Below are 21,768 nucleotides of genomic sequence, written 5' to 3' on the forward strand. Positions count from 1 at the left end.
CCTCGTGATAAATAGATGGGAATCATGACAAGACTTCACATTCTTCCTATCCCCCATCCACAGAAAGCAGTAAAGCTGTGTGTTGTTAATGATGTGAATTTATCACAGTAAGATGAATGTGACGTATTTCAACAAACACATACAATATAAAGCACACTATAGCATGTTCAAGTCTACAAAAACATCCCATAATGAAGATTAAGGATGCACATGTTCAAAGACTAAGATTTTGTAAGTCAAAAAATCCAATAAATGTGTACTGAAATGAGATTTTTGAGCTCTAGGCTAGATTAAAAAACTAGTCATTCTTGCCCACTCCAGTGTGAAAAAGGCCTGTGTCAGATTCATCAGTCTCCTACAATTTCTGGTGCATTGTTTAGTAAGGAAGTTTCAGAGGAGCACAAGATGAGCAAATCCCCCCATGCACAGTGCAGCAGCTGATGAGATCATTTTGAGCAGCAAAGAAAAAATAAGGAACTAGCAACCAGTAAATCCGTGTATAGCAAGTCATTGAGAAATGAAGCCTTAGTAATCTGATCCAACATGAAGCCTTTGTCAGGGCCAGACAAAAAAAAAATGCCTGCAGAAATGAGTTTGTAAGCACTAAATCAATACATGGTGGTCGATCACATGCCATCTCGTGAGCCATCTTTATGAGACTCTTTTGAAATGTGGTTAAGGCTGGTCACCCACAGCCATCAATATGTTTCTGTGCTGCCATGATTCCCAACAGTCTGTCCATTAAAATTATAGGTAAGGAAATAGAAAAAAAAAAAAAAACAAAGTAGGAAAATAAATGTAAAAATAGCATAACAGACACTAAAATCCTAATCTTAAATAATTCATATAATATTTGAAATTACAACTTAGGTCAGAAATACATTTCTAAAATGCATTTTTAAGAATACATTTCTTAAATGGGATTCAGATCTGCAAAACAATAAACACTAATTATTTAAGAAATTTATTCCAGTGTGAAAGATCAAGTTGTGAAAGTTTTAGGATATAACCTTAAAATAACCTTAAATCTTCTGTATGTACCTCTTTTTTAAAATGGTAAATAAACAGGTACTCCATTTTAGCTTATTGGAGACAAATCCAGAACTGCAGCTGTTCTCCTCAGCCTGCCTTTGGTCAATATGCACTTGGTGGAATACTATTGCTTGCAGCATATTAAATTAACTGAATTGTTTCTGGGTGTGATAAATTATCTGAGTGTGTGATAAATTGGCACCCTATCATAATTATATTTGCATAATGTTTTTTCTGCTTCATTTCCGCTCCTACATGTGCTGGAAATTTCTTAGCAACTCTCAGGCAAGATCTGGAAATAATTGCTAATATTCATTGTCTTTGGAAACTGTCAAAAGTTAAACATCATTTTACCATGGAGACACCCCATCACTGCCTGACTGTGCAATCACTGGGTGTCATTAATAATCATAAAAAAAGAATAATAGTATGGCAATTGAACATATCCAGAGTTAATGGTTTTGTGATTATATTAGAACCATTATGTTTACTATAAAGATGTTCTAAATATGAAAAATAACACAAGAGATCTACACAGAAAGTGGGGTTAACCCTGGAACAGTTTGTCTCTATATTCTATTTAAAGTTACAACACAAGTATATTTCACTATGTTGGATTCATAATGCACACACAAAACGATCTCTTCATTCTCCAAAAGCCAGAAACAACAGGGCTCTACACACACAATCAAATTATGGACTTTTACGTTAATGTTAGACTGGCTATCAGCCTAATGCCTTCTACAACAATAACAGTAGTCACAGTGTCACTTGCATGCTCCATGACCTCTAACAGGTGGTCCCATGTTAGCCATTAAACGTTATCCCAGAACGCGATTAGAACAGTGTAAAAGCCTTTTGTAGACATACATAAAGTAGGATTCATAATTACTTACTTTATTAACAGAGAATAAATACAAAGTTTAGGCCTATCTGTTTCACAAACCATATCCATTATACTACGACATAAGAAAGAGTGCTTTTCCTTCTTTCTTTCTTTCTTTCTTTCTTTCTTTTGTTTTAAACAAACACATTTTGAAACATATATAAACATATATATAAACACTCCTCCGTGAATCGCAACCTTATCGTGGTGGAGGGGTTTGTGTGTCCCAGGGATCCCAGGGGCTATGTTGTCTGGGGGCTTTTGCCCCCTGGTAGGGTCTCCCATGGCAAATTGGTCCTGGGTGAGGGACCAGACAAAGAGCGATTCAAAAGACCCTTATGAAAAAAACACCGAGGGAACAGTTTACCCTGCCCGGGATAGGGTTACCGGGGCCCCGCCCTGGAGCCAGGCCCGGGGAGGGTGCCCGAGGGCGAGCGTCTGGTGGCCGGGCCTTAGTCCATGGGGCCCGGCCGGGCACAGCCCGAAGAGGAGACATGGGCCCATCCTCCCGCAGGCCCACCACCCGCAGGAGGCGCCATAGGGGTCGGGTGCATTGTGTGCCGGGTGGCAGCCAGGAGCGGAGGCCCTGGCGGACTGACCCCCGGCTGCCAAGACTGGCAATAGGGACATGGAATGTCACCTCTCTGGTGGGGAAGGAGCCTGAGTTAGTGCGTGAGGTTGAGAGGTACCGGCTAGATATAGTCGGGCTCACCTCTACGCACGGCTTGGGCTCTGGTACCAGTCTCCTGGAGAGGGGCTGGACTCTGTCTCAGTCTGGAGTTGCCCCTGGTGAGAGGCGGCGGGCTGGGGTGGGTATTCTAATATCCCCTCGGCTTGCTGCCGGTACGTTGGGGTTTTTCCCGGTGGACGAGAGGGTTTGTTCCCTGCGCATTAGGGTCGGGAACGGGTCCTGACTGTCATCTGTGCTTATGCGCCGAGTGGCAGTTCGGAGTACCCAGCCTTCTTAGAGTCCCTGGGGGGGGTGCTGGAAGGTGCTCCACCTGGAGACTCTGTTGTCCTGCTGGGAGACTTCAATACTCACGTGGGTAACGACAGCGAGACCTGGAGGGGCGTGATTGGGAGGAACGGCCTCCCTGATCTGAACCCGAGCGGTGCTTTGTTATTGGACTTCTGTGCTAATCACAGTTTGGCCATAACGAACACCTTGTTCGAACATAAGAGTGTCCATAAGTGCACGTGGCACCAGGACGCTCTAGGCCGTAGGTCGATGATCGATTTTGTAATCGTATCACCAGACCTGCGACCATATGTTCTGGACACTCGGGTAAAGAGAGGGGCTGAGCTGTCAACTGATCACCACCTGGTGGTGAGTTGGATCAGGTGGCGGGGGAGGACGCTGGACAGACCTGGTGCACCTAAACGCGTAGTGAGGGTGTGCTGGGAACGACTAGCAGAGGCCCCAGTCCGCGAGATCTTCAACGCACACCTCCGGCAGAGCTTCAACAGCATTCCGAGGGAGGCGGGGGACATTGAGTCCGAATGGACCATGTTCAGCGCCTCCATTGCCGAAACTGCTGCATTGAGCTGCGGCCGCAAGGTGGTTGGTGCCTGCCGTGGTGGTAATCCCCGAACCAAATGGTGGACACCAGAGGTGAAGGGAGCCACCAGGCTGAAGAAGGAGTCCTATCGGGCTTGGTTAGCCTGTGGGACTCCGGAGGCAGCCGACAGGTATCGACAGGCCAAGCGGAATGCGGCTCGGGCAGTGGCTGAAGCAAAAACTCGGGTGTGGGAGGAGTTCGGAGACGCCATGGAAAAAGACTTTCGGACTGCCTCGAAGAGGTTCTGGCAAACCGTCAGGCGTCTCAGGAGGGGAAAGCGGTGCTCTACCTGCACTGTGTATAGTGCTGGCGGAGCGCTGCTGACGTCAACTGAGAAAATTGTCAGGCGGTGGAAGGAATACTTCGAGGACCTCCTTAATCCCACTGACACGTCTTCCGAGGAGGAAGCAGAGTCTGGGGATGAGGGGAATGACCCGCCAATTTCCGGGGGCGAGGTCACTGAGGCAGTTAAACAACTCCTTGGTGGCAGAGCCCCTGGTGTTGATGAGGTCCGCCCCGAGTTCCTGAAGGCTCTGGACGTTGTAGGGCTGTCCTGGTTGACACGCCTCTGCAATGTTGCGTGGAGATCAGGGGCAGTACCCGTGGATTGGCAGACCGGGGTGGTGGTCCCCATCTTTAAGAAGGGGGACCGGAGGGTGTGTTCCAACTACAGGGGGATCACACTCCTCAGCCTCCCCGGGAAAGTCTATGCCAGGGTGCTGGAAAGGAGAGTTCGTCCGCTAGTCGAACCTCTGATGCAGGAGGAACAATGCGGTTTTCGTCCTGGTCGCGGAACACTGGACCAGCTCTTCATCCTCTCGAGGATACTTGAGGGTGCATGGGAGTTTGCCCAACCAGTCTACATGTGTTTTGTGGACTTGGAGAAGGTATTCAACCGTGTCCCTCGGGGTGTCCTGTGGGAGGTGTTGCGGGAGTATGGGGTGTCTGGCCCTTTGTTACGGGCCATTCGATCCCTATACAACCGTTGCAAGAGCTTGGTTCGCATTGCCGGCAATAAGTCGGACTCGTTCCCGGTGGGTGATGGGCTCCGCCAGGGCTGCCCTTTGTCACCGGTTCTGTTCATAATTTTTATGGACAGGATTTCTAGGCGCAGCCAAGTGGCGGAGGGCTTTCGCTTTGGTGGCCTCAGGATCTCATCTCTGATCTTTGCGGATGATGTGGTTCTGTTGGCTTCATCGGGTGAGGGCCTCCAGCTCGCACTGGAGCGGTTCGCAGCCGAGTGTGAAGCAGCGGGAATGAGGATCAGCACCTCCAAATCTGAGGCCATGGTTCTCAGCCGGAAAAGGGTGGAGTGCCCACTCTGGGTCGGGGATGAGGTCCTGCCCCAAGTGGAGGAGTTCAAGTATCTCGGGGTCTTGTTCGTGAGTGATGGGAGAAGGGAGCCGGAGATCGACAGACGGATTGGGGCTGCAGCTGCAGTAATGCAGACGCTGCACCGGTCCGTCGTGGTGAAGAGGGAGCTGAGTGTAAAAGCGAAGCTCTCAATTTACCGGTCGATCTACGTCCCTACCCTCACCTATGGCCACGAGCTGTGGGTAGTGACCGAAAGGACGAGATCGCGGATACAAGCGGCGGAAATGAGCTTCCTCCGAAGGGTGGCTGGCATCTCCCTTAGAGATAGGGTGAGAAGTTCGGCCATCCGGGAGGGGCTCAGAGTAGAGCCGCTGCTGCTCCACATCGAAAGGAGCCAGCTGATGTGGTTTGGGCATCTGACAAGGATGCCCCCTGGGCGCCTCCTGGGTGAGGTGTTCCAGGCATGTCCCACCGGGAGGAGGCCCCGGGGCAGACCCAGGACACGCTGGAGAGATTATATCTCTCGGCTGGCCTGGGAACGCCTTGGTGTTCCCCCGGATGAGCTGGAGGAGGTGGCTGGGGAGAGGGAGGTCTGGGCCTCTTTGCTTAGGCTGCTGCCCCCGCGACCCGGCCCCGGATAAAGCGGATGAAGATGGATGGATGGATGGATGGATTTTGAAACAATGGGTCATACCTAACAACACTCACTCACTGAGGTCGATGACCTGTATAGTGCACTCTATGCAGTATTTTGTATTGTATTAATTGCAGATTGGGATTTTTAATCAATTTAAAGGTTTTTAAGCAAATCTGAGACCAGACGTTTTGGTCTAAGCTGACTGATAAATCTGCTTCCCACTTTGCAATAGGAAGGGATATTGATTCATCTATTTTAGAAAGTGTTCTGTATATTTTAGATAATACTTTGGGGGATTTAAGAGTAAGAAATTGAACCACACTTGGTGGTGTTTGTAATTCAACTTGACTGAGGTTAAATTTCTTTTTTTACTATGGATTTAATTTGTTGATATTCTAAAAATCTTTTCTTGTTGATCCCATATTGTGTAACTAGTCTGTCAAATGGAATAAATTATGTTCCCTCTAATATATGTTCTAAGTATTTAATTCCTTTACAACTCCATTCTGGGAAATTAATCATATTTTTGTTTTGTAATATGTCAGGGTTATTCCAGATAGGTGTACGTTTGCATGGGATTAATGAAGACTCCGTTATTTTTAGAAACTCCCACCATGCTGTCAGAGAAAAGCTGATGTTGATGCTTTTAAAGCATTCATGTCTTTTGATGTTTGAGCTAATAAATGGTAGGTCTGAAATCTCTAGATCATTGCATAGTGCCTGTTCAACATCTAGCCAGGGCTCATCTAAGAGGGTACATTTTAACCATTCTGAGATGAACTGAAGCCTGTTGGCTAAGAAGTATTGGTGAAAATTAGGCAGATCTAATCCTCCTCTATCCTTGGTTCTTTGTAGCGTTTTTAAGCTGATGCGCGGGGGTTTATCTTTCCAAAGGAATTTAGAAATATGTGAATCCAGAGATCTGAACCAATCTTGTGATGGTTTGTTAGGGATCATTAAAAATAAGTAATTTATTTTTGGCAAGATCATCATTTTTATAGTGGCGACCCTTCCCATGAGTGATATGGGTAGAGATTTCCATCTAGTCAGATCGCCTTCTACTTTCTTTAGAAGTGGGATGTGGTTTAATTTAGTTAAGTCTGAAAGCTTAGGAGAAACATTAATACCTAAATATTTAATATTTCCAGATTGTAGTGGGGCAGAAGATGAATTATGGAAGGAGCAGTTAATTGGAAGAACTGTAGATTTTGGCCAGTTAATTGAATAATCTGAAACTCTTGAAAACCAGTTTATTAGAGTAATTACCTCAGAGAGGTTGAATTGTGAGTTTTGCAGGAAAAGCAACACATCATCCGCATAGAGACTGATTTTATGTTCTACGTTATTACATTTTATGCCCTTAATTGTTGTAGCCTGTCTAAGTGCTGCTGCTAGAGGTTCGATAAAAATTGCAAAAAGTGAAGGGGAGAGTGGGCATCCCTGTCTGGTGCCTCTCAGGAGACAAAAGCTGGAGGATGTCTGGTCATTTGTTCTGATACGAGCTGTTGGGGAATTGTATAATATTCTAATCCAATTTATGAAAGAGTTTCCAAAACCAAATTTGTGTAAAGTTGCAAATAAAAATTTCCAGTTAACTCTGTCAAATGCTTTTTCTGCATCTAGAGATAATATTATGGTTTCAATGTTTTTATTGTATGAGTAGTCTATTAAATTAAGTAATCTACGAGTGTTTGTTGAGGAGTGCCGACCTTTTATGAAACCAGTTTGGTCAGGATGAATTAAGAGGGGGGTTATTTTCTCTAATCTCTTTGAGAGAGCTTTGCAGATTATTTTAAGGTCTACATTTATAAGGGATATTGGACGATAACTTGAGGGAAATAAAGGGTCTTTTCCTGGTTTTAGCAGGAGACTAATGTTAGCAGAATTCATATTTGGTGGTAGTCTGCCATTTTTCTTGATTTCCTGCAACATTCCATGGAATACTGGTGCCAAAGTTGTCCAGAATTCTTTGTAGAATTCTGCAGGAAAGCCGTCTGGACCTGGAGCTTTATTAATGGGCATACTTATCAGGGCTTCCTGGAGTTCACCTGGCATCAGTGGCGAATCCAGTGCCATTGCTTGACTGTCTAGTAATTTTGGAAGAGTTACGTTGTCAAGAAACAAATCAATTTCATTTTTAGACGGGTTTATTTGTGGTGAATATAAAGTTTCATAGAAATCCCTAAAAATCTTGTTTATTCTTCCAGGGTCATATATTGTGTTCCCTGATAAATCTTTAGTAGCACATATAGTTGTTTTTTCTTTATTTATTTTTAACTGGTTTGCTAGAAATCGACCTGGTTTGTTACTGTGTTCAAAATTCTGCAAGCGAAGTCTTTGTACAAGGAATTGTGTTTTTCTATTAATAATTTCATTTAATTCTAGTTTTGTTTTGCATATTTTGTTCATTATTTCTTGATCTTGGTGGAACGCGTAGGCTTCTTCTAAGGATTTGATGGTTTTTTCTAATTCCTGAATATTTTTGTTTTCTTCTTTCTTTTTGTGTGATGAGAAAGAAATTATTTTACCTCTCATCACAGCTTTTCCTGCTTCCCATAGAACCGAAGCAGATGTTCCGGGAGTGTCATTAAAGTCTAAATATGAAGTCCATTCCTTTTTAAAATATTTAATAAAGTCTTCATCTTTAAGTAGTGATGTGTTAAATCTCCAGTTTTTACTTGGCGTAGTATTATTCTTGTGTATTAGTGTTAAAGATACAGGAGCATGATCGCTGACAGCTATAGGGTGAATCTCAGTGTCTGAAATGTCACTCAGCAGTGAGCTGCTGACCAAAACATAATCCAGACGAGAGTAGGAGTGATGAACATGTGAGAAGAAAGTATATTCCTTACTGTTGGGGTGAAGGGAGCGCCATGCATCGCAAAGGCCATAGTCGCTCATATACTGTTTGATTATATTTGTGGATTGCCAATTGCGCTGAGTTCCTGTTGTGTTGAGCCTATCCATTTCTTCATTTAGTCCAAGGTTGAGGTCGCCTCCAAGAATGAGTGTGCAATCAAGGTGTTCAGAGAGTGCACTAAAAAATCCGTGGAAGAATGAGGGTTCATCAACATTTGGACCATATATACTTACAATACATAGTTTTTTGTTCAATATTGATAGTTTAATAATTAGAAATCTACCCTCTGGATCTATAACTGTATCGAGTACTGTAAAATTAACATTTTTATGTATTAAGATTGCTACTCCTCTTTGTCTAGAATTATAACAAGCTGCAAACACATTAGGAAACTCGGGTGTTTTAAGTTCGTTTAAACCTGTAACAGGTCTGTGAGTTTCTTGTAATAAAACAACATCTGCCTGTAGTTTTTTAAGCTGGTTAAATATCTTTAACCTCTTTCCTCTGGTGCCAGCCCCATTTACATTCCATGTGACAAACCTCAGCATGCCCATAATTGTGTGTGTATGTCTAATGATGTAAGCTGGGTGTTTCGTTTAGACGGGTGGAGAAAATGTGGAAACATCACTTGTTTGTAAATAGAAAGAGAAAAAAGTGTGGTGATAGGTCAGTCCTTTCCTTGCTCAGAGGTCCTCTGACAATTTTTAAAGTTACTGGTAAGGTAGGAGTTACTATTCAATTCAGTTCAATTTGAAACAAGTCAAATCACAACAACAGTCACCTCAAACCGCTTAATATTAATAATAATAATGGATTGGATTTATATAGCGCTTATCAAGGCACCCAAAGCGCCTTACAATACCACTATTCATTCACTCTCACATTCACACACTGGTGGAAGCAAGCTACGGTTGTAGCCACAGCTGCCCTGGGGCAGACTGACAGAAGTGAGGCTGCCATATCGCGCTATCTCTGGCCAACACCAGTAGGCGGTAGGGTAAAGTGTCTTGCCCAAGGACACAACGACCAGGATAGAGAGCCCAGGGATCGAACCGGCAACCTTCCGGTTACAGATACGCTTCCCAACCCCCTGAGCCACCTATGACAAGCACTTTGGCAACAGTGGGAAGGGAAAACTCCCTTTTAACAGGAAGAAAAATCTGGCAGAACCAGGCTCAGGGAGGGCAGCCATCTGCCGCGACTGCCACAAGGCCTAGAGGGTACACCCTGGACAGGTCAGACACAGACAACCATTCACACTCATATTCACACCCACGGGCAATTTACAGTTTCCAATTAACCTATCCCAACTAGCTGCATGCCTTTGGACTCGAGACATGCGAGACAACAGTGTTAAGCACCTTGCCACCATGCTGCCCCCACTAGTCTATGCTGGGAAAATCGTGAAAGTCTCTTTAAGATATTCTCACAATACAACCACTAAAGGTGTACTGTGAGAACATCCAAACGCTAAATGTAGTTATGAGAAACTCCTCCCAAGGTTATATCACTTAAAAAACTTGGACCTTGAAGTGTTCACAAAGCATTATAGAGGTACATTTTGAGAGAGGTTAGAGTGTATACAGAACAGAAAAACGTAACTAATCTAGGACTTTTTAAAGTTACTTTAATCAAAAGCAGTATTTGGGGCGATCGTGGCTCAAGAGTTGGGCGTTTATCTTGTAATCAGAAGGTTGCCGGTTCGAGCCCGGCTCCAACAGTCTCGGTCGTTGTGTCCTTGGGCAAGACACTTCACCCGTTGTCTACTGGTGGTGGTCAGAGGGCCCGGTGGCGCCAGTTTCCGGCAGCCTCGCCTCTGTCAGTGCACCCCAGGGCGGCTGTGGCTACACTGTAGCTTGCCGTCACCAGTGTGTGAATGGGTGGATGATTGTGTATAGTGTAAAGCGCTTTGGGGTCCTTAGGACCAAGTAAAGCGCTATACAAATACAGGCCATTTACCATTTATTTCTTTAAGTCTTATCTTGCTTATCATTTCCCGCTCTCAGTCTGCCCTGTGCTTTTCTTGAGCACAAAAAAAAAAAAAACTTTTCAGTTGGTGTTTCCTGTTGAGAATAGGCTGCATGCGACTGTAGCATTGTTACTTATTAAACATTTACTCACAGAATACTTTATCCAAACATTTTTTGGAGTCTTGTGTCATAATGGATAAGGACATCTAAAATCTTATTTTAAGCCAGGTTTTGTTTACCAGTCAGGAGGTTCAGCCTGTCTGGAGCAGTTGGAGGTCAGAGCCTGGCCTGCAATGTTCAGCTGGCGCAGCACGGGGAGACACATTCATATTTTATTCTGGCCCGTGGCAAAAACCAAGCTATAGATAGAACTTTATTCTTGGCTCTGCAAGCAACACAGGCCTTAAAATATGCAAGTAGAAGGAAAGACCAGAAAGGGAAAGTGTCTAACGATGGGACATTAGATGTTTTCAAGTAGTTGAGAATGTTCAAATGTTCTTTAAACATACAACATTTTCATTTTGTATTGTCTTAACGGCAAAGTCAAACATGGATTTTGTTCCTCTGAAGCATATTCATCTCACAAACTGAGGCATTTTTATATAATTATTACATATTACTGCCCAGTAGATGTAAGGGCTTCTAATTCTCGTCAATGTACAGTTTAAATCAAAGTTTCAGCATTGTTTAACTATGAAGATTTCACCCTTTTTGTGCTATTCCCCTGTGTTTTTGAATTTGTCTTTGTCTCTGAATATTTTGCTTATCATTATCATCCCTTCCCTTTTCCACCCCACTGTGCTCTTCCTACTGAGTCCCTTATCTGCATCTCATTCTAGTCATCACTTCATTTCTTTTTTCTTTAACACCAGTGGCGACCATTGTCTACCCATATCTATTCTGCCCTTCTCAGGCTCCCTTTTAGCTATTCTTCATTCATGTCTGGATCCCTTGTCTTCTCTGACACTTTTGTCTTTTCCTTTGTTTCTGTCTAACCTTTTACTCTCTCTCTCATGTACATGTCAGACTTCCAGAAGCACTGCTGTGAAGGCTTTCCCAGACAGCTACACTGGACTGTTCATATTGAAACAGTGACAAATGTATTAAATCACAGTGGGAATCAGAGCTAGGGTGAACTCCTTACCCTATCCAACCCCTACCCACAACCCCACACAACCATCCCGCTCACCCCCATTGATCTTCTCTGTACCCATTTGCTCCCCAAGCTGTGAAAGATGAGAGAAAACCAGGGGAATAGAGATGTGACTAGAGGAAGTGCATGTGCATGTGTCTGCATGTACGTCTGCGTGTCAGAGGTAAAAGCACAGAAAATATGTGAGAAAGTGAGTAAGAGACTGAAACATAATAAAAAAAATTTAAATCTGCAGGAATTTAATTTCTTGGGCTCTCAACTTCTTTTCTTCCTGCAGACTTTCTCCAAATTAAAGCGGCAGGGGTTTGTAGGGTCTAAAGATCTACACAAATATTCCCGTCATTTCCCTTGTGTCTGCAAGCCTCCGTGAATATGAATGCTGTTTGGCTTCTAGGCAGGATGGCTAAGAATAGGAAAGATACATAACTTACTCTAGATGTTAAAACATGTATGTGAAAGAGGTAGGCTTGAATTGAAAGTAGATACTACAACAATTGTTTTGGTCTATCCATGATTTTTGTTTTTGTTGTTGCTGTTATTTTTTTTTTTATTTGTTTGTTATGTTTTCTGTTATGTGGATGTTGAGGCCCTATCAGATTTCAGTTCATGAAAACTCATGTTTGATTCTTTAAGCCTATGCAGGACAAGTCAGCGTAACGCGCTTGTTATAAATGACCTTTATAACAAGCAGTTCGGATTGAAATGTGGTATAATATGACAAGCAACCTATTGTCAGCTGCTAAGATACAATTTAGTGTGCATGTATAGAAACAGAGCCCAAGCCATCTCCTAAGCTCCAATACATGCTTTATCACCACCTGCCTCAGGGCATGGGACATGGATGAGAAGCCTGAAAATGTTGCCTTGTGTTTCACTGACTTTCCGCAGAGAGGAAATGTCTTTTGAGCCTAAGAGAAATAGGGTCAAGCACTATTTATAGACAAAGAGTCATGGTTAAAGATTTCAGTTTCTCACAAACAGTAATTCCCATGGGCTGTATCAGCAATTTAGTGGAAGATGGCCTAGTCATTGTTCATTTGGCTTGTTGGAGGAGCTGATCCTTCAATGCACTTTTTGCTGACAGAACAAATGTTTCTCTTTCCTGGTGCTGGATTTCATTTTCTGTCAAGGTACAGGCATGGTTGTATCAGATTTTTACCCAGCGGTACAATTTTAGAAACCTCTGCTTCTGCAAATTACTGATTTACCATCAAGTTTTGCCTTGGAAAAAAAATGTCATGATACATTAGTTTATGCAATCTGCCCTGGTGATTGTGACAACATCAACCACCATTATTTTGTTCTACTATTTTCAAAATATTTTCACCTTACTTAATATTTTGATAAAATAATCAAACATCTGTCCTAAGTTAACAATGACAATTCAACCTGCGTTATGATCCCAACATTTTACTAATTCGTGTTGCTAGCTTTCTTTTGTAATTACTGACAAATTTGTCAATGTTAAAATGGAATAATTTAGATAAAATCTAACACTCTAGTTGAATTTTGTTTCTGCAAAAATAGGTTTGGAAAAGCACTCCAAATGCCATCAACAAAAGAAAAAGCAATCTGAGTAAATCTTGTTAATTATTTTTACTGATTTTACTTATTTGTTGATGAACACTGTTTGCACTGAATAGTTTGCAAATGCAAGCGCTTTTTGTTTTGCCTGAGTAGTGATGCTTTCCTGTCACCTTACTGCAACCTAATGAGAACACCAAGTACATGTCCATCAGAAAGCAAATTGCAGCATATTTTACCTTCCTCGATCCTATTTTAGTGGATTGCTCAACCATGAGCTCCCAGGGGAAGCCAGACAATGTGAGTTGCAGAAGATGGAGGAGGAGAAACAGGCAGATTGCAGTATGTTTGGAGTGGACACTTCAGACACTTTCCTCTCAGATAGTTTCCATGGTCATGGCAGTTTAAAAGGACAGATTCTGTCTTTGAGATATTAACATTCAGCTAGTATGTAAGGTAATTTATTAACAAGCTTTGAATTAGCCTATTTTGTGACTGTAATGAAAATAATTGGTGTGATCTTCACTATCATTATATCAATATGAAGTCCAGTCTAAATGTGAAAGCTGGGTTTGGAGATCCCTCTGTGCAAACCGCTCTGCTTTCCATGCAACTACTTCCTCCCTGAAGAGGAAGTTGGAAGTAAAAGTGGGTAGAAGTTAAGCTATCTGTAAATATTTATTTACAAAAGCAATTGCATGCCAGCTAATACACACTTTTGCAAAAGCCTGCATAAACCATAAACAAGCAGAATTGTGCATCCGGACAATAACAGAAAATTGAGAATTGTTATCGCCTTGTAGTGGGCATCATGAGACCACCAGGAATAAGTTGACTGAGGCAGCATGCTGTTGACATCCGCTGCTTATGAGACACTGTTAACACATACTCAGCGCTGATAAGGGAGAAACTGCAGATAAGGGAGATGAAAAGGAGAAAATTGAGGCAACAGAGCTTTAGCTGACATTGAACTCAAAATGAGAAGCCGGTGGACTTGGGGTCTAGGCAGAAACAAATGTCAGAATAAAATATCTTGATAGTTTTCTCTGACAGAAATGAGAAATGAAGAGCGACCCGAAAAATAGGAAGAGCTTATACTGGAGAAAGACAACAGAAAAAAGTACAGGCAAACCTATTTTTGTCATTCCTGTTGTATACAATACTGAAGTATACATCCATAATTTTATAATTACATTTTTTTATTGTTATTTTAAGATTTTGTAAGTTTCTTCGAGGGGAAAATGTAGGAGAAACTTTCTTGACAACCTTTCGAGACAAATTAAATTTATTTCAAGGAGACTGTGGCTCTAAGCACTTCTGTTTGACCTAGCATTTATTCTTTATTCTGTAACATTTATTCTCCCTTGGGATCTAAAAAAGAAACAGATAAAGACTTTTAAACCATGAAATATGCATGCAAGCAGTTAACCTTAAACATGGTATCACAACTTCTCCTCAGTCATGACAGATCAAAGCCTATATAACAGATTCCCCGCCCTTGTTGTTTGTTTGCTGACTATGAGGACCAAACACTAGCATGAATGCCACAGCTAATGGAGCTCACTAAGGCTATTATGCATCTGGTCACTTTAACCTTTGGGGTCCAGTATAGTGGTGGACTTGAAAGAACCGGATATACAGAACAAAACCTTTTTTTTCCCCCTGCACTGATTATCAGTGCATATTTCTTCTTAACAAATACATACAATATTGCCATTTTCCTAAGACTTACACTGAAGTTGCAGTTCTTTTTTTTTTACCCCCTTAGGCTACCTTTAGGTCAACTGCATGTTGGCTGCCTTCTGGGCATCTGGGATCTCATCTGTACACAATGCTGTATCTTGACTACTATAGCTAGAGGCTTTTGATTAAATTTTCTTGACGTGGTTTGGGTCAACTATTTGTATAATGTTACTTAATTCATTTGCTTTATTTATGCTTTTATGATTAAAAATTGTGTTTTGGGACATCTAACCAGAGCTGTCTCTTCCAGAAAGATGATGTCTTATCTATGGGACACTAGAGCTCAGCTCAAATAAAAACCTGTGATAGATTAGGAACTGATTTATGGGACAGCAGTTCCCGCAACCAGTACCCCGCTTTCCTTTAATTTGTCACACAGCTGTGTGTAAACAATGAACAACAGCATCGTGTTTGCTTCTCTTGTAATTTTAGGTTAAAAGTACATGTGTTGCATAATCGATATTAATGTTTAATATCAGTTATGTAGCAGCTGACACTGCTGCATAATTGACATTGCTTTTGTCATTACGTGTTTATAAGTATTGGATCACTAAATAGGCTAACAACCAGACAGAAGAGCTTAAACACACGGTGGCCAGTGTGCTTCATTATTGCTGTTTACTGTGTCCGAAGAAAGTTACACAAAAGTAGGAATTATCTAGCACAGGCTAATACTGCATGGTATTGTTTTGTTTTAATATGAAGGACCAAATAATTATTCAAACATTTAAAAAAAGTTTTGTCTGTTACAAGCTGGATGGGATTATGAACATAATTCTTTGCATCTGCTTTTTGGCATGAACCTGGAGCACAAATAAGGATCTGTTTGGGGATGAATGGTGTCTAGAAATTTAAAAAGAACACCTAAATTTAAATGCATGGGCATAAACCAAAATGCATGTATGCCTCTATCTCTTCCTCTTATCTATTGCATCAGGTTGTATTTTGATGTGAAATAATAATAGTATATTCAACTTAGTTTAATCACACATGTTTAGAAATAAATACTTATGACTCAAAGACGACTGGGAGCCACTGGATTACTCAATAAAGTAACACCCTGGCCAAGGAGCTTAAAGATATTGTGTCCAGTGAACTTCATTATTGCTGTTTACTGTGTCAGACAAAGTAATAAAGTTACAAATATATATGCAAAGCTAACAGAGGGGTGATGCTGCATGGCGTTATTTTTTTATGTGAAACACCAAATAGTATTTCATCTAGAATAAAGCTGTGTCTGAAACAAATGGACATTATGAACATAATCCTTTGTGTGTAATTTATCAAGGGTGTGTATCTGCTTGGTGGCTTGAAGATAGGACACATAAGGCTCTTTTTGGGGATGTGGTAGTTTCTAGAAAGCGTAGTTATATTCAGCTCAGTTTAACCACAAATGTTTTGAAACAAATACATATGATTCAAAGATAGTATTTTGTTCTCTAGCAACCTGCATTGCTTCTGCTACTGGTTGCATTTAAAATCAAGATCAGTATAAATACTTCTGCCTCCTCACCTTAACCTCCATCTTCTTCATCTCCCTCTTCCTCTGCTTTTGCCTCCTCATTGGCATGTATGATGAGCATCGACTGGGAGCACCACATCACCATTATTCATGGACAGAGTGCACCTCAGAGCCAGACTGACAGATCAAAAGATGATGATGATAGGTGGGGGTACTGGTAGTTGGGGTGATGAATGGCCACATCATTTGGAGTTGGCTGTACTGTAAGTTGGGGGACAGAGCTGTTTTCACAGTTTTCCTTGAAGGATTTCTTTTTCAGCCACTGTTAATGCCTACAGACAGTGAAATCATTAGATGTTGCATATATTGAAGGCCTAAGGTGTGTCAAAACCATTGTATAACACACAAGCACACTTTATATATTATAATATATATATATATATATATATATATATATATACACAGTGGGGCAAAAAAGTATTTAGTCAGCCACCGATTGTGCAAGTTCCCCCACTTAAAATGATGACAGAGGTCAGTAATTTGCACCAGAGGTACACTTCAACTGTGAGAGACAGAATGTGAAAAAAAAATCCATGAATTCACATGGTAGGATTTGTAAAGAATTTATTTGTAAATCAGGGTGGAAAATAAGTATTTGGTCACCTCAAACAAGGAAAATCCCTGGCTCTCACAGACCTGTAACGTCTTCTGTAAGAAGCTTTTCTGTCCCCCACTCGTTACCTGTATGAATGGCACCTGTTTGACCTCATCATCTGTATAAAAGACACCTGTCCACAGCCTCAACCAGTCAGACTCCAAACTCCGCCATGGCCAAGACCAAAGAGCTTTCGAAGGACACCAGGAAAAGAATTGTAGACCTGCACCAGACTGGGAAGAGTGAATCTACAATAGGCAAGCAGCTTGGTGTGAAAAATCAACTGTGGGAGCAATCATCAGAAAATGGAAGACATACAAGACCACTGATAATCTCCCTCGATCTGGGGCTCCACGCAAGATCTCATCCCGTGGGGTCAAAATGATCATGAGAACGGTGAGCAAAGATCCCAGAACCACACGGGGGGACCTGGTGAATGACCTGCAGAGAGCTGGGACCAAAGTAACACAGGTCACCATCAGTAACACACTACAACGGCAGGGAATCAAATCCCACAGTGCCAGACGTGTTCCGCTGCTGAAGCCAGTGCATGTCCAGGCCCGTCTGAAGTTTGCCAGAGAGCACATGGATGATACAGCAGAGGATTGGGAGAATGTCATGTGGTCAGATGAAACTAAAGTAGAACTTTTTGGTATAAACTCAACTCGTCGTGTTTGGAGGAAGAAGAATACTGAGTTGCATCCCAAGAACACCATACCTACTGTGAAGCATGGGGGTGGAAACATCATGCTATGGGGCTGTTTTTCTGCCAAGGGGACAGGACGACTGATCCGTGTTAAGGACAGAATGAATGGGGCCAAGTATCGTGAGATTTTGAGCCAAAACCTCCTTCCATCAGTGAGAACTTTGAAGATGAAACGAGGCTGGGTCTTCCAACATGACAATGATCCAAAACACACCGCCCGGGCAACAAAGGAGTGGCTCCGTAAGAAGCATTTGAAAGTCCTGGAGTGGCCTAGCCAGTCTCCAGACCTCAACCCCATAGAAAATCTGTGGCGGGAGTTGAAAGTCCGTGTTGCTCGGCGACAGCCCCAAAACATCACTGCTCTTTAGAAGATCTGCATGGAGGAATGGGCCAAAATACCAGCTACTGTGTGTGCAAACCTGGTAAAGACCTATAGTAAACGTTTGACCTCTGTTATTGCCAACAAAGGTTATGTTACAAAGTATTGAGTTGTATTTTTGTTATTGACCAAATACTTATTTTCCACCCTGATTTACGAATAAATTCTTTACAAATCCTACCATGTGAATTCATGGATTTTTTTTTCACATTCTGTCTCTCACAGTTAAAGTGTACCTCTGGTGCAAATTACTGACCTCTGTCATCATTTTAAGTGGGGGAACTTGCACAATCGGTGGCTGACTAAATACTTTTTTGCCCCACTGTATATATATACATCTATATATATATATATACATATACATATATCTATATATACACATATATATATATATATATATATATATATATATATATATATGTATATGTGTGTGTGTGTATATATATGTGTGTGTGTGTTTATCTAATGTTTCAGTTTCAACCTTCTTGTGTGCTTCGGAAGCAATAAGAGGAAAATAGTCTAAACTCGTAATGTTTTCTGTTCTCTTTTTTGTTGTTGTAAATGAGCCAGGACATCGGAACAAGTCATAGAAATCGTTTGTCCTTTCTATTGTTAAATTCAATCTGTAAAGAAAAAAACCTGCTCTTTCTGTTCTCCCTGCTTTCCCCACAACCAGTTGTTTTGGAGTCATTCATCAGGAAGAGTGAAACTGAGCCATCAGGGGAAGCGCTGGCAGGATCCCTGTAGAGATGAGGCAATATTGAATTGATGGAATCATTTAAAGTCCAGGAAAAAACAACAAACCCCAAAACAAAACACCCCTCACCAAAAAAAAACCCTAAGAAACTAAAAGTGACTAGATGTCTTTTCTTTTCTTTTCTTGATACAGTGTCAACACAGGCACACAACCTAGTGTTACATGCATATCAGACATTAATCCCCCATCTTTCCTAAAAAACAAAAAAGAAAGCAAGCTACATTTGTTTTGCTTTTTGTATCCGTGCATATCTCTTTAGAATATCTTGAGCATTTGTCACGGTGTTACTTTAAAGCCTTTTGTCATGGCTGCCATTTTCACTTTGCATCTCTTTTTCATAGCCATTGACCCAAACACCGAGTCAGTCGAGGATTTGATGCAGAGATTCCAGGACAGTTTCCGTGTTCCCAACACGCCAACAGACATGTCTCACTACCAGCATGTCATGCACAGCTCGTCAACAGGCCGCCGCAGGGTCCTGAGCCACACCAGAGGTAGGACACAAAGTCATTAAAAAATTTGAAGTTTTTGTTAAAAACATACTACAGACACCACAAGAGGATTTGCATGTTCCTTTTCATTTTACGCTATATACTGGACAGTATGTGTTAATCCTTTCCACTTGATACTAATAGTTTGAGACCTAAGTGATAATGATGGGGTGATAATTTCTTCATTTTGTTTGTTGTTTAACAATAACGATACACAGGACAGTTTATTACCAGTGCATTCCATCTGTAGTTCTCTGGGTAATTTCCAGTCCAAATAATCTATATATTAGTATATTAGTAGTCATTAATCATTTATCTGTGTCTGTGCATACACAATCACAAGTTTGTCCACAGAAAATTATGTAGAATAACTAGACTATCCAGTTTTGATTTCAGTTCATTATTCGGCATTCACATCTTTGGTGCTTTCATTGCTTCAGCATAATCATCATAGAGGTCACATGCACAATGCATTTAACCTACAGTATCAGGCTCTCATTTATCCACTACAGTGCATAAACATAGCATCACTTGTTTATGCATTATAAGAATCACTTCGATTACGTTCTGCAGTAGCATGTTTAAATATTGACTATACAGTCAATATTTCAATCAATTATCATTTCTGTCAGTTTATAATTTGTTTGGCTTTATTTCATCAAATATGATTTGGAAGAACAAGTTCACTCCAGTATTTAGCTTAAATTTACCTGAAATAAATAGGGCTTCTTATCAGAAAGAATAATTTGAAAAAGGTTCTAATAAGCATAGTAAGGTAGTCTAGTGCAGTGTTTCCCAACCACTTTGCTGTGACACATAGGTGTGCCGTGAGAAATGATCAGGTGTGCTCTGGAAGATTATCTGGTTCCACCTGATTAGTACTCTAAGCTAGCGGTCCCCAACCTTTTTTGCACCACAGACCAGTTTATGTCCGACAATATTTTCAGGGACCGGCCTTTAAGGTGTCGTGGATAAATACAACAAAATAAAACCAGTAAGTTTTATTCATAACACACGGGAAAAGACCCAGGGAAACCGAATTAACGATAAAAACAAAAAAAAAACGATAAAAAAACATAAATTTGACGCTTGAGCCTCAACTCTTGTGGCCCAGTACCAAATGACCGGTCCATGGGCCGGGGGTTGGGGACTGCTGCTCTAAGCGACCTGCATGAGTAACGGGCAGAACAATTACATTCTCTTCCAGTAGAGGGCACTACAACTACCTGCTCTAATTAAATGTGTTGACAACTGCCAGTAAAACAGAAGAAGACGAAGAAAAAATGACATAATAGTCATGCCATGAGTGAGACAATGCAGCGCATAAATGGATAAATATTTGAAAAGAAAAAATTAGGGCTTTCATCTGGGTCCTGCTGAAAATTTCGACCCAGATGAAGGTCCTAGCATGAGTCGTGATCAGAAGAAAGCAAAAAAGGTAACTGAACCAATTCCGCTATGGCTGGTGCACGGGGAAAAATTATCAATATGTTTTTTGGTGACATTTTTGTTCCAAAAGGTTGGAATTCACTGGTCTAGCATATACCCTAGACAGTTATCACCATAAAGTTAGCATCTAATGTACTACATGCATTTCCTTTGCTGTTATGCATTACTTATGTAGTAGATATAATCTTTCAATTCACATGGTTGAGGTCTATATTCTTAGTAAAGAACACTTATTTTTTTCCTCCTCTCTAATATAGGTAAAGGTTAAGTTTACCATTAAATCCATGTAGCCTCAACAGAGTGAAGGGCGTCATTAAGAGATGTCCTCTCTGGTGTCAATAGTAAGAGTCTCCTTTAAGAGCATATAATTAGAGGTGAAACAGTGTCCCAAGTGTAGAAGTATGGGCCACTATTGCAAACGTGATAATAGAAGAAGCACTTACTATCAGCAGTTATTGGTTAACTGCTGATAACTGTTATTGGTCATATCTATTGGTTAGTGCCGCATAAGGAAATTAATTAATTACATCGGATTTAATGAGAAGCACCAAGGAAAGTAGATTGGTTGACAGATGCTTTTCTATTTTCTATTTCTTAGCTTGGTAGAACTTTTTATTTGAACTTGGATATTTAGAATTTTTATTAATTCTCTTTTCTGCAGTGTGTATTTGCATATGCCTTCACACACACACACACACACACACACACACACACACACACACACACACACACACTTTATTTTCTTCTTTATTATCACCTATTAATACGTTTGGCAAGGTAACATGAACATGAACACTGGGGTGTATCTCTTGCAATATAATACAAAGCAACAAATACAACAAATACAATAATCCATATACAAATCTAACTAAGTGGGACAGACAGGTAGAGCACAATACAGCCCAAGTATAGTTGATGAGAAGTGACAAGAGCTGGTTAAACTGAGCTTGTGGAAATGTCACTGACATAAATGACATGACCACTCATGTTGATTGTTATCTGCCATGGAATATGGGTGGTAACAATAAAGACAAAAAAGTATTTTTTTGCTTTGTTTTTTACTTGAAGGGATTTGTGTATCACTGCAATTCTTAAAAGAAACATAGAGGCACACTCCCAAGTCAGAATAATCATATGTCCTAACTCCCAAAAGCATTTTAAATTTATGGACTATAGGCTCATTTTATCCTT

General features: G+C 41.2%; 1 protein-coding gene across 2 annotated transcripts in view; it reads left to right on the forward strand.

Moving 5' to 3' along the window:
* Nucleotides 1-21,768, forward strand: part of astn2 (astrotactin 2) — a 291,315-nt gene that overhangs the window by 90,627 nt on the left and 178,920 nt on the right. For both annotated transcript variants that reach the window (XM_085168613.1, XM_085168612.1), the window contains exon 4: nt 18,979-19,131. In XM_085168613.1, coding sequence (XP_085024739.1) covers nt 18,979-19,131 — 153 coding nt within the window. The remainder of the gene's footprint in view (nt 1-18,978; nt 19,132-21,768) is intronic.

This window comes from Neolamprologus multifasciatus, chromosome 7, assembly GCF_963576455.1.
Source record: "Neolamprologus multifasciatus chromosome 7, fNeoMul1.2, whole genome shotgun sequence".
In the NCBI taxonomy this organism is placed as follows: domain Eukaryota; kingdom Metazoa; phylum Chordata; class Actinopteri; order Cichliformes; family Cichlidae; genus Neolamprologus; species Neolamprologus multifasciatus.